General features: G+C 43.7%; 1 protein-coding gene across 3 annotated transcripts in view; it reads left to right on the top strand.

Moving 5' to 3' along the window:
* The first annotated feature begins 736 nt into the window (after nucleotides 1-736).
* The window catches only part of tafa5a (TAFA chemokine like family member 5a), a 266,925-nt gene continuing 253,890 nt past the window's right edge, over nucleotides 737-13,771 (top strand). For all 3 annotated transcript variants that reach the window (XM_037122493.1, XM_037122492.1, XM_037122491.1), the window contains exons 1-2: nucleotides 737-988; nucleotides 2,871-3,043. In XM_037122493.1, coding sequence (XP_036978388.1) covers nucleotides 911-988; nucleotides 2,871-3,043 — 251 coding nt within the window. In that variant the 5' untranslated portion in view covers nucleotides 737-910. The remainder of the gene's footprint in view (nucleotides 989-2,870; nucleotides 3,044-13,771) is intronic.

Consider the following 13,771-nt stretch of genomic DNA (forward strand, 5'->3'; position numbering starts at 1 on the left):
GAGTGTATGTATGAAAATGTGTGTGGGCGCCTGCACCTTTTTACATGTGTGAGGACCATACAAAGACAACAGCGCGTGAATTTTATATCCATGCAGAAGGGAATAGGGTGCATACATTAATGTGCATCATCAAAGCGAATTTATGTGTTATATACTGTGGGCGGCTTCTGATGTAGGTCCTACTCAGTTGGAAGTAACTTCACTTTTTTCCTCCAAAATGTCCGCCCACTGCGGTAAATCTACAGTCTTTACCATAATACGCCATGAGAAAGTACATACTGTATTTTTCTACTTATCTGCAGTGCTGTGTATCCCTTTAGACTGAGTTTGGAGATAACAGCCGTGAGTAGGGATGTATATTGTTAGGATTTTATCAATACTGATACCAATGCCCCTTATTGGTACCAATACTTATCAACACTCTTATTGATACTACATGTACAATTTGTGTAAAAAAGTAAAGACTTTACAAGATGTTAAAATATTCAACCTTCTTTTTATTACCACAAGGTAATAATAAAGCTGCAACAGAACAGAATCTATGCAATTACAAATACTCTGGAGCAGATAACCACTACTTCTTTATCTAGCAGATGCCGGAGCACGACGCAGCAATTCAGGTGAATTCAGCGCCGAGCAGACAGGAAGTCAAGCACCGAAATGACAACATAACATCCGGTTACTTTTCAAATTAAAACGCTCCGTGTTGACACCAGCACACAAATCTCAAAAAAAGGGGACAAACACAAGCTCTTCTGCTAAGCCTTCGGTTGGGAACACTTCCTGCTGTTGTTTTTATAACATAACCTATAACTGCGGTCGTGAGTGATTATGTGATTATCGCGGAAACTCTTCGGCCTTGCAACGCCAGCTGTCCACCGTGACGTCACTGCGCCGTGAACGACTCAAAATGCAACTGGTGGCGGACGGCGGAGCAAAACCGGATCGGAGCCGTAACGCAGCGGACAGTATCCAGTGGAACCTCGGGGTAAGCGACATCACCAGACCCTATGAGCGCGCATAGTGTGAAGATAAAGTGCGGTGTGTTTAATTGCTGTAACAAAGCGAGTAAAGTTAGCAGCCCAGCTAACTAAAGACTGCAGCACCGTGGCAGGGGCACCCGGTTTCGTTTCTGCGACGTCAAGTCACGGAGTTTGTTGTTGTTTGTAATCATTACAGTTGGGTAGACCTTCAAAAAACATCTATGTCACATACCGATAAAAAAAATCATAAAAAAGTAAAACAAACAAACAAACAAACCACAGATAACAGCACTATTTGTCCAGAATCTTAACGGTACCCCGGTACCGATCCAATTAGGAGCCAGTAGCGAAAAGTACCGGTCCTTGGTATACATCCCTAGCCCTGAGGATGTCTGACTTCACTCAAATATATTAGCATGCGGCCTGTGGCACTCAAAGAACTCATCAGCATCTTCCCTTTTCTGGAAATTATGCAATCACTCAGCATATTTCCAGATCTTGTTGTGGGCAGTTAAATGTAGGAACTGTTTTCTTTTCACAGAACTACACCTGCAAACTGTATCACCTTTGCAGAAGGAAGAAATTTTCCACTCAAAGACAAGAGGCTATTTAACTTAAGCCAGCTTAGTTGGTGCTTTTGTCTGTTATTATGGGGTGAACTGTCCCTTTAAAATTACTGAGCTAAGGAGCTAAAAAGAAAAACCTCTCATCAATATTTTTTTCTATGATTTTAATTGTAGTTTTTAAGCTGTGTTTGTAATGGGTAGAGCTAAGAGAAGCTCTGCTACCCTGAGACACGAGCTGCTCCAAGAAAAGCCGCATTTGAGAAATTTACAGGGAGCGCTCAAACGTCTTTTTGTGCCACTGTTTTTTCCTTTGTAAAGTTATATTGTCCTGAGAAACAATTTCAGACAGATTGTTTCTAATTAACACCAGGCCTTCTATTCCTCTCTTGGCCATCCATACCTGGGGGACCACTCTGCACGTGTAACACACCGGACTTGTCTCCTCCATAAAATTTAAGTAAAACTAGACAGTAAACGGGGATGATGGCGTCCGTTCAGTCCAGTGAGAATTGCTTGCCTGGCTAATACGCCGAGAGAAGGATTCTTCCAAGTTTGCTTCATGGTTTTACAGAACATGTGCAGTACAGTTTCCCTCCGGGGAGTTTTCTCTGCTCAAGGAAAAGTTTTGCAACCATTAAACCTCCATGGATCTGAAAACTCACACTCGACCTTGTTTTGTAGCTTGAGGTGCACTGCCAAAAGTTTTACAGATGTCTGTTTCATAATGGTTCTGCTGCCTTCTCTACATGTTTGCATAGATATGGTGGATACTGTATGCAGCGAGCTAAACACCCTCCCATGAAGCACCCAAGACAATAGGTCAAGTAAAGTCCCTCAGTACTGGCACCCGTTGTTCTAACAGTTAAATAATGCTAACAAATAATATTACCACCTGATACAAACAGATAAAGATTGTGCTTCCTTCCGTGTGTGGTGTCCACCAAAATGGCCGATTCAAGGACTGAGCTTTACATGAACGAGGCCAGCAGACGGCATCTCACGGTATAGACTTTACTAACATAACTGCACAGGAGGTTATGTTATGAAGGAGAGTGGCGCTCTATGGGAACAACGCTTTTTGGACCACAGTGCACTGCAGTGTGGTCACTGGGTAAATATGGGAGGGGAGGAATCGACACAGTTTGGTGCATAGCAGCTGTGGTCAGTTTAAAAATAGTCATGGGATCCAACTTGGATCTGGTCTGCTGATGCAAACCGTTGTCTGTCCACTGTGTGTTGGCAATGTTATCTTTCTAGGCAGAGAGCACATTCAAAAAAATTCCATCAGTGAACATTTTTTCTGTATTCTTTGCTGTTCCAGGACAAACATTTTCCTCATGAACTGAAATATGTGTGGAGCAGCCTCCCACTGATAACCCCCAAAAAGTGCTTCCTGAAAAGAAACAGCCAAGTCCAAACTCGGGTTGTCTTGGTGCACAGAGGAAGAATCCTACTGGCGTCTGTGAAACCCATTTCGTCTAGCTCCACCAGCAGGTAAACATTTAAACAATTAATATAGTGTTCTGATTCTGATAGATTCTCATTCTGATTTCTCATTTATGCACTGAAATACCAGAAGTTCTATTGGATGTATTGTCATGCTCCCCAGAGGATAAATCCCAGTGTTGGTGTCGATCACCTCAGTTTTCTTCTAGTGCTATCTGCAGGTTGACTTCTGTGATATAGAGTGGATCGCTGTGGAATTTAGCACAAACTACCGCGGTCCATTCATGATTAAATGTAATAACTTTGGGTTCCCCTGACTTGCATGCTCGGCATGCACCTCTGCTTTCAGCTCCTCTTTGCTAACAGATTTTGGAAGGGGCTGAATCGATTCGGTTCTCAGCCCTTGCCTCGGCATTTCAACTCAGTGGATATCACTGGATCATTATTGATTCCTCAAAGCTCTGAATAAAGAATGCATAGTCTCTGGCCATGTGCTCGAACACTTGTGAAAGCCAGTTTGCTTCAGCTGGTTGGGTGAATGCTTGATTAAGAGGGGGATAGACAAGTCATCCATAAATAAATAAATAGTAAATAGGATCAAATGTAGATTGGAGCGAAATATGGTCATGGTGACTAAAGAGACTAATTCATTCTTTGCACAGACAATCAGAGTTTTCTCAGAGCTATCATTTAGTGGCTATTAGATGATGGGCATCTCACGGCTCTCCTGCTTTGCTATCTCCACTCAGCCATGGTGGTAGCCGCTTGGGATGAACATACACTGGATGCATTTTTTATGATTCCAGCTGTGCCAAGCATGCGGAACAACCCGGGAGGTTGGAAGGTTTCAGTGCAAAATCAAAGGCTCGTGATTCTGGGGTAATTCTCAAATGGTAATCACAGATGTATCTACACAGCTTGATATGAATGATAAAAAAAAGAAAATGTACAAAGATTAGATATTCTGACAGTCAGGATAAGGATTTGAAACATTCGGGAGAAATTAAATGATATGGATAGATGAAGCTCAAAAGGCATGACGTGAGCTAGAAATGTCAAGATCTGTCACCGAAAATTTCACCTTGTAAGTACTAGAGGTAAGGTAACCAAATCATTAGGAATAATCTTCTTCTGACCATGAATGTCTGTACACAATTTCAGAAGCAATACATCTGATACAAGTTGAAATCTTTAACTCAAATGAATCAAAGTCACAACTTCTTAATTAACCAAGATTGCCATGATGACAAGCATGGGTAATAAAAAGAGCTACATAGTTGAATAAAGAAGATTACATCTTTCAGATATGTTCAACAGAACAGCCGAAACTTTGAGACATGTAAATGATGGTATAAAATTTGTAACAAGGCAATTTCCGGGGTAATATCCACTTTGGACTCGCAGCAAGGTAAAGTGTAGGAGAGAACAGCATTGTGTGATTAGTGATTGCACTCGCTCCCTCCAGAAAGCTACTGCATGACAAAGAGAGTGTGAGAAATAATGAGACAGGTTGTGACGAGCAAGAGGGAACATCCTCCCTCAGTCTCTAACAATTAAATACTGCAGGATCATGTAATTTTACAGTACACTCCCTGTATCTGTGTAGAGAAATGGGGCAGTTGTAAGAGTTCACCGGCGGGGCAGCAGAACCTGTCAGTTCAGGAACACAGGAAGCGTGAGGAGGCCACAGTCTGCTCCATATGCCAGTGCAGGCTCTGATGTCAGCATGGACTCCAGTCTTTGCCTCCTGGCTTCTCTGAGCATGAGGGTTCTCGGTTCTGTCCATCAGAGCTGCATTGTTCATCCTTTATCTGACTTTCTTTGCAGACAAATTTTCATTGTTACACTTCCATGCCAGCGATAGCCGGAGGCGTTATGTTTTCAGGTTGTCAGTCCCTTTCCTGGGAACGCGATATCTTAGGAATGCCTTGAGGGAATTTCTTCCGATTTGGCACAAACGTCCAGTTGGAGTCACGGATGAAGTCAGCAGAATTTAGTGGGAAAAGGTAAAAATAATAATTGACCTCACAAAATGTTTTTTTGGGCAAGCCTCCAGAATTTCTGCGCTAATTTTACTCTACGTCCGGCGTATCCAAAGTGTTCTTGTTAGATCAGTTGAATGCCAGTCGTGCAGTCAGGTGATCAACAAAGCCAACGGGATTCATGTACGCGATGTCAGCATCTACACACAATTGCATGGCAATCCATCCAGTAGTTGTTGACACATTTTCATTCCCTCCAGAAGTGATGTTGCAATTTCCAACACCCGTTTTGTGTAGATCGGTTCTCAGCTCTCGCCTCAGCACAGCATCATTATGGTGATTGGTCAAATTTGCCGAAAAAGTTGTGTTGATTGGACAAAAATGCTCACGGTAGTGCAGAATTCACAGAAATTGGCAACCAAAATGCAGTCCCAGGATGGTGTGATGGTGTGACTGCATTCTGACTAAAAAACAACCTTATGATGGTGTTAGAGAAAAACTCAGTAAGAAACCATACATTTCTTGAGATAATACAGACTGGACCAAAGTGATGGGCCACTCAAGTTACATCGCTAGCCATAAAACGTCAGTCGAATAGTTTGATTTGTAAATTGTTTTGTGTTGATCTTTCCTTTGAGTCCTTTCCTGCTTCTTCCGGATCTGTCAGGACGATTGCATTCTCTCACAGACACTTAGTGAAACGCAATAGCAGTACTTTGAGTATTTAAGGTCCAAGGTTCATTTATTTGTTTTTCTACAACACATGCTTGCACAACTGCAACTTGCAAGCTGTCGTCCCTATATGCCACACACAAGAAACATCTTTTTGAGCATTTAGGGCATTTAGCAGACGCTTTTGACCAAAAACAATAATTGATACAGACATTGATACACTGATGGTGGTGGCTACTGTGCAAGGTGCCGACCAGCACATCAGGAGCAGTTTACGGTTCAGTATCTTGCCCATAGACAAGTTGACGTGCAGACCAGGGGAAACTAACCAGCAACCTTCTGATAACGAGACGCTGGCTCTACCCCGAGCCACAGCCGCCTCAGCCTGAGGAAAGGAACTGCTCTTTAGTCTGGTGTTGTAACAGCGAATACCTCTGTATCACTTGGCAGACAATAGCTTGGTTCACCATATGTGTATTTTAAAACTAGCTGTAAAATGGCACCCTTGGATTCTAAGGACAGAGCCCTCTGACAAACATCCTGAATACAAAAGTACGATGAAAACTACTCGAAAATTGGATTGTTTCCTTGTTTGCAGCCGACATCGTCTTTTTTTTCTTGCCCTGTAAATACACATTTTCTAAAAACGAGCAACCTTTTTCATCAATGAGCTGTCGCCCTCGTCATTCTTTCTGTGATGACTTTTGCTGTAGAAAGATGGGCCAAAATTGCAAGGCCGTGCAATAATTGCGTGGAAACTGTTTATCTCGCATAAACAAGTCCTCCGTGGCAGCATCCTGGAGTTTCCTGGAGGGGCTGATTAATGTTGAATGGAGTCATGTCTTACTTGTTTGTGTCAACGGGTCGGAAGAAGTTAAAGTTGCATGATTCTGCTGTGATGTTTGAACAGGGAGTCTGATTCAGCATCTTAATCATGCTTCCTCGGGCAAGACCCCCCCCCCCCCCCACAACCCCCCGATACAGAAATAACCATCCGCTTCCTCGTGCCGTCTGTTGACTCTCAAGTTGACAGTCACACAAACAGACACATACACAAACATGGATGTTGTAACGCACCTGCACACAAGAACACACACAAGGGTGGACAGATACAGAAGGTGGACTTACACACAGGCTTTTTATCGCTCAACACACACACACACACACACACCCTCCCTCGTTCTTCTCTAAATGATTTATCTGCTCTGATTTGGGAGAAATGATTCCCCGTAATGAAACAGACAGAGAAGATGATTTTTTTATTCATCTCGGGACAAAGCAGGCCGTGGCCCTTCTCTTCATGGTAGACAGCTCGTATAAACACCGCCAATGAGTTTGGAGTTTTCCCATTACCCCCTCACACCCTCTCATCATCTACGCCGTGGATTCGGCATGCTCGGACAGACACTCCATCTAATGAAGGCCCGCAGATTCACCGCGCAGCGTCTTTCGGAGAACCTCGCGGAGAATCTCACTGTCACCGTCCTCTCCTTAATCAATTTACAGGTCGTGAGCCGCAGGCTTAGCTAGATGATTATTGTTATGGCGAGGCGGGCGTGCTCGTCGCTCGCTTGTCTAACCTCGCTAACACCTCCAGAGCAGGCGGCCAGATTGAACGATAAAGTCGTCTCCGCAAACCCATCCTGATTTAGAGCCCCTCGTAAAATTGATACTTATTTTTCTCTTCTCCGCTGCTCACTGAAGTGCGATATCATAAACTGCTCCTCCCCTTTTTTTTTTCCTTTCCCTCCCCGTTTCTCGTTTGGAGATTTAAGGCTCTGGGTCGCAGGGGTCACTGAGCAGAGCTCTCTCAATGTCAATGATCATCAGGCGCCTGCCTCCGACGTCTAGGATTCTATTTGGCTGACAGAGGGGGGAATAAAATGACTGGCAATCCAGGTGTGAGTCGCTGCCAGTGCCGGGGAAAAAAAAAAAAAAAAAACAGAACGGTGAAGGATGCATGAGGTGGGTTCTTTGAGTGCTTCGAACAATTCTCATTTTCACAGGACTTAAGTGGATGTTCGGAGCCTCGTGACCCCACCATCCATTCGCTCTCCCCTTTCTCTGCCTCTTAGTCACTCCGATGCTCACACACAGAGGCACACTAACACGTAGAAGATAGGCTTTGTGCTTCACTGTTATTATCCCCCAGTTAGTAGGCTGGTTATATGAGCTGCAGCGCTGGAGTGGGTCAAAAGCTGTCATACCACTTTGGGCGTGATTGACAGACAGGGGAAAACGCACAGGAGTGTAGAATTTCTGCATTGTGACTGAACAAGAATGTGTGTATATGCACGTTCAGGTTTTCCCAGCTCCATAGGCGAGTTTTATTAGAAATAAACAGAAACGTCATATAAAATGTAAGTTTTACCCGTGATAGGTGATTCTTCCGGATTATTCCCTGCACTGGCGTCCACGCTCCCATCGGGCCGCGTCTTCCAGTGCGATGCTGAGGACGTGTGCATGTGTAATGCAGCAGAAGGGACGCGACCTGTGCTCGTACACTCGAGATGTGGCGGATTCAGAAAGAGGCCACAGACATCTGAATCATTCCCTTTTCTAATGTGACCACTATTAATTGCATGGGTGAGTCCCGCAGCCAGTTTCCCAGCTCCACACAGTCTCATAGTTTTCATCATCATCATCGACGGTAAAAAAGTGATGCCGCTATTTGTCATAATATTCCAACTTCCAACAAATCCACTTATTTCAGCTTTGTGTTTGAGGTTAATGTTGCGTTAAATTGTTTTGGCTAATCTGAGGGTAAGGTTTTAGTCATGCTTTCGCTTGATTTATTGTTAAAGCGTCACCTCATGGTACACTTCTTGTCCATATCAGACAAAGGAATGTGACGTTAATTTAATCCAACCGCGTGCCAATTCCGCGTGAGATCAGGATGCAGTGTCTTCTCACATCAGCTGCTCCGCTGCCTGCACCAGGCCCCATTTGCATGTGACTAATACGGCCAGTAGAATCCAGGAAACATAATTTCTCTCAGTTTATTTCTTGCGCCTTGCCTATGGTGTTTGTGGGCAGTTGGAGCTGGGATGCGGAACGGTTTAGTCTTGGAGAGAAGACCCCCCCCGGTGTGACTGACCACTCACTTTACAAATCCAACTTAAACCCTCCAAATTCCTCCTGGAGCGCATGCTTTTCTTGAAATCAGCTGAAGTTTTGTGCTGGGCCCAGCAGACTTGGGGTGGTGAAGATGATGAAATGACCTGCTGCCTCTGAAACCCCCCCCCCCCCAACAAAGTAGGGAAATATGCTTATCCACTTTCTTGCCTCGAGTTATATGAAAAGATAAGTATCAGTGGGACCTGTGTAAAATGAAGGCTAAAGCTAAGAGACAATTAGCTTGCCTCAGTATAGTAGTACACCTGTATATCCAGATTGCAGGTGATCAAACACCACAGAATAACGCCTCCATACAAACTTCTTCTATAGAGCGGTGAGCCGTCACATCAGGACAGCTGCAGAAGCATTAATAAACTCATTTGAGTCAGCAGCACAAGCAAAAATTGATAGTCCACCATTGTTATTTTATTCCCAATTTTACCCAGATGTGTCATACTGGTGTCATATAGACAGCCCCTTAGTTACTTTTGGACGGACATGCTTTGCTCCCTACTTTTCTCAGTCAGCTTCGCATTTTGACACTAGTGCGGCATCACTCTTCTCATCTCACTCCTCACAAAAACAAACTGACTTATTTCCCCCACATGATGAGCGTTGTAGGTATAAAATGACAGAAGCTCGATTCTGCGAGTATACTGCTGCAACAATCATGGGGACTTTGGTGCAATAATTTGTGTGTGCTTGTGGCTCACAAAGGAAAGCATTGTGACTGCCACATTTATTCAGTATGAAGGGTTCATGTTGATGTCTCAGACAGATGTCTCATATCACTCGTCAATCATCTACTTGAAATGATGCCTGTCCCAAGAAAACGTCTATAGAGGCTTCCCCAGACCTGCAGTAAGTGAGTGAAAGCAAAGACTTGGCAGCTTTTATGATGTCTGAAGACTTATGCCAATGGAACTTTTACCGTCAATTTGAGAAGCAGCGCTCGATTTGTCGGGTACAAGATGTTTACAGTAGGTTTGACGATTATCAGTGCAAAAAAAAATGCTGTTGAGAGAAGAAAGAGAAATCAGTTTAGACTTGTTAACAGTTCAACACACCCGCTGATCATCTGTTTGTCTTCCTTCCATGCTGTCTTTATCTTTATTTAATCTTACCCTTTATTTGTCTTTCCTCTTCATTATTCCTCTCATCATTGCACATTCATTTCGGTATATAATTGGCAAGCATTTACATCGTTCACTCGGTGCACACTGAAGTGTGTCTATTCTTGCATTTTTATCTCGAGGAGGACCAATTAGAGATGAAGATCTTGACTGAAGTTATTTGTAATAAGGACATTTATTACAAAGCGTGTGTGTGTGTGCTAGTGGAGGGTGGCTTACAGTTGCAGCTGTCGAGTGCTGATCTCTACTTCTTCTTGTTTTGTTTCCATCTGACCTCTCTCTTTACTGGTTTGACTTTCTCCTCTGCTTCTATTTACAGATTTTCGTGCTTTGCCTCGTATCTTTCGCTCCTTCCTCCTCCTCCTGTGCCTTGCTCCAGTTGTCTTCCTCCTCTGTCTGCATCGCATCAGTTTGTTTGGGGCTGGGTATTTCAAAGTGCTCGCTGAAGTGAGAAGAAAGGCAGATTTGTCCCACCACAAAGCAGCGAGAGCTCGGCTCCTGTGTGAAATCTTGTGGGCTTACCGAGCAGCTTTGTGTTTTGACAGGTAGGAGGAGCTGTTTTTTTGCTAAGGCGCTCGGCTTCCGCAGGTTGGTAGATAGGAGAGACATGGGGAGCAGTTTGCTTTGTTTTGACATCAGTGTCATGCATGGATCTTTTTAGCCTCAGCCTTTCTCTTTTCTATTTGTAAGCTGATATTACAAATACTATGCATTGCGCATTTTGCACAAGTAAATGGCAAATTGGAGAGGAATACTGCCCCCCCCTTTTTAAGACTTTATAAAATGTTTTGTCAACTGTTTCAGAGTTTTACATCTTCAGCAAAAACTCATTGTCCCCAGGCCTTGTTAAAGTAAAAGCTGGACATTTTGGGAGAATCCCTTTCTTGCTGAGAGCTGGCAGTAGCAGCCACTTAGTGTACCTTAGCATAAAGACTGAAAACAGTGGGAACAGCTAGTCTGGCTGTTTAAAAGAAAACAAGTCCGTTAATTAGCTTGTTAGCCTAGCTGTTTTGTCATGACTGTGTGCTGTCATTTCCAGGTTACTTCTCTGTGTCCACCCAAGAAATAGTCAGACACATAACGCCCTCCTTAAAACCACAATTTGGGTTTAACAACAACCGTGTCCATTACTGAGCTTTGGATGGTTTGATAGGTATGTTTTGCTTTGGGCTAGTCTTATCACTGTTTTTCCAATCTTTATGCCAAAGTAAGCTAACAAATCCTGGCTGTAGCTGAATTCTCGAAGTACCCTTGATGCAAACTTCATTTGTTACGTTCCAGAAATCATTTAATCGTCTAATTTGGCCAGTATGAAAACACTGGACAGGCTACTCGCCTGTCTCTTCCAGAAGGCTAGGTGGATGTATGGTTAAAGCTATCAGCGGGCTACTGGCAATAGAACAGCAGAGAAAGTGCAGCCAAAATTTCCCAATACTAACATGCTGGCTGGACAGCGGTGAGTACTAGCAATAGCCAAGTTTGTTGTTAGCATTCATTATGATTATAAGGTGTCCTTTTCTCATGAGTGAGACATAACGTAATCAGATATGGTTAGCAATGACAACGCCATGCTGCACTCACAATGCACAGCCCCTGAGCCTGTTGCTCTGCAGCAAGCTAACTCACTAGCACAATGCACACAGCACCCAAGCCAAAGAACGAATGAGCCACAGCAGCAGTGAAAGACTGTCATTCAGCTGCTAAGCAATTAGCTCATAGCACAAAGCACCTGAGCCCAATAAAAAGAACTGCTGTGGCAACACACTTTTGTAGCGGTTAACATTAGCACAAAGCACATAGCCCCCTGAGCCATAGACCAGAGTCACAGCAGACAGCCTATTTTCTTTTTCTTCTGTTCTGCTTGTATTTATAAGTCGTATTTATTTATTAGACAAAAAAAGCAAAGACAGCTACAGGGCTGTCTGTGTCTGTGTGGTCAGGCAGTGTGTGTTCATGTGTGTTAAAGGCGTGGCAGGGATTATATCTGTTGAATGCTTAAAATTGTAGCTTGCTCTTGCTGGTTGCCCAGCAGTCTAAAATTGCTTTTGTTTTTTTCTACTTTCGGTGTTTGTGTCTTAATGTGTCACATAATTCTGAGGTGTTAACGGTTTTGCAAAGGAATGGGTAATTGGATCTCACCAAGACTCACCATTATATTTGCTTTCTTTTTACATTTAAAATAACAGCACAGCGTGGACCTGTTTGTAGAGTAAAAAAAATCTCTCTCTCTGCTGGTGCACATAATTCTACCAAAAAACCTTTGATTTCTCCCCCCCTTCATGCGTTTGTTCACAGGCCATGTCTCCCAGGCAAAGCAATATTGAGATAATGTGCAGTCTAATGCTGACCCTGACGAGCTGTGGGGGAGACTTGTTGGCAGCGAAAGGCAAAATCGATATGGAGGCGATGAAAACTGAAGCAAGAATAAAACAGCTATACTGTCACTCATGGAAGGAATAAGGCCGGGAGCATTAAACGTTCTTTGCATGCCTCAGCTCTGCATAAAGCACAACATACAGCGTCGCAGCATGTGGCATTTTAAAATACACAAAATGGATGCACAAACAGAACATTCTTTTCTGCAGAATGGCGTAATCTCCACATGTCTTCTAACATCCAGCATTAAGAGCTCCTTCAGCCCCAGTGATACTCACAGCTTGCAGTCAGCATGGATGAAAATAAATCATGTTTCGTTTAACGCTTACAGAGGGCTGATTGAGATCCCAGCGCACCAAAATGTAAACGGACGCTCCGAAACATTATTTGCTCTTACATGTTGAGAGTGCCAAGCAATTACAAAACAACATTAAAAATGTAATGAACCGTATTTTCGTCTGGGCCAGAGGAGAGCGAGAGATCTGTGTAAAGGATGGAGAGAGAGAGAGAGCGAGAGAGAGAGAGATGGGCAGAAATGTACGGGAGATGAGAGGACTTGATAGAGGCGTACGCGGGGTTTCAAATGCTGGGAGAAAGTGCACGGAGAACTGAATCAAAGTGGTGCAGAGAGGGGAAGACATCTTGAGGAAAGAGTGCACAGCAGTGGGACACAAAGATGGGAGAGGTTTTTGAGTGAGTCCCCTACTGCTCGGTCAGGTGGATGTTTGTAGTCCATGTGCAATGCGAGGTCTCCTGTGCCAGAGCAATAAGAAGGGGCCTGCAGACAACTGAGGGAAATTGGATTTTTATGGCAGCTCATCAAATGTAATTAAAAGTTTGGGATATACAGAGTGGCACCAGTAAGAGTTTAGACAGCTGAGGTGGCTATGTGAATACTTTTGTCTATAGTCAAAGAGAAAGCTGCAGGCTGAATTGTTTGCACAGTTTTGTAGTCTTTGGGTCTCTCCCCAGCTTCAACCACCAAAACCTTCTTTTGAAAGCATCTGTCACGCTAGAAGAATTGGACCGTCAATGACCGTCAATAATAAAGATGTTGTAGGTTACGTATGTTATGTGTAGGAGTTCTGTGTTGAAACGCCTCAAAACGTCAAAATGTTTCTGATATATTTTTTGTGGCGTGTACTGACATTTGTGAGTCACTACAGACAAATGGACTTCCATCTGCAGTGATGATTGTTGAATGGTGTATTCGCTACAAGGAAATTGTTCATTCATGTTTATTGGGGGTAACTCACGCAGCGTGTATTCCCCAAACAGCCAGATCTCTGTCCTGTACATTAGCCGTAAGATAATGTTGGCAAACGATGGCAAACGACAGTTCAACTCTCAGCTCTCATTTCTTCCGTCCTCTACCCAACAGTCCAGTCAGTGGTCAGCATTACAGCACATAAACCAGTGACAGTGGGGGTCAGATCTGTGGATCCCTGCCGCAGTCGGGTTGATAAACAGGAGTGAAGATAAATCAGAGCCAACCA

Source organism: Acanthopagrus latus, chromosome 14 (genome assembly GCF_904848185.1).
Source record: "Acanthopagrus latus isolate v.2019 chromosome 14, fAcaLat1.1, whole genome shotgun sequence".
Taxonomy (NCBI): domain Eukaryota; kingdom Metazoa; phylum Chordata; class Actinopteri; order Spariformes; family Sparidae; genus Acanthopagrus; species Acanthopagrus latus.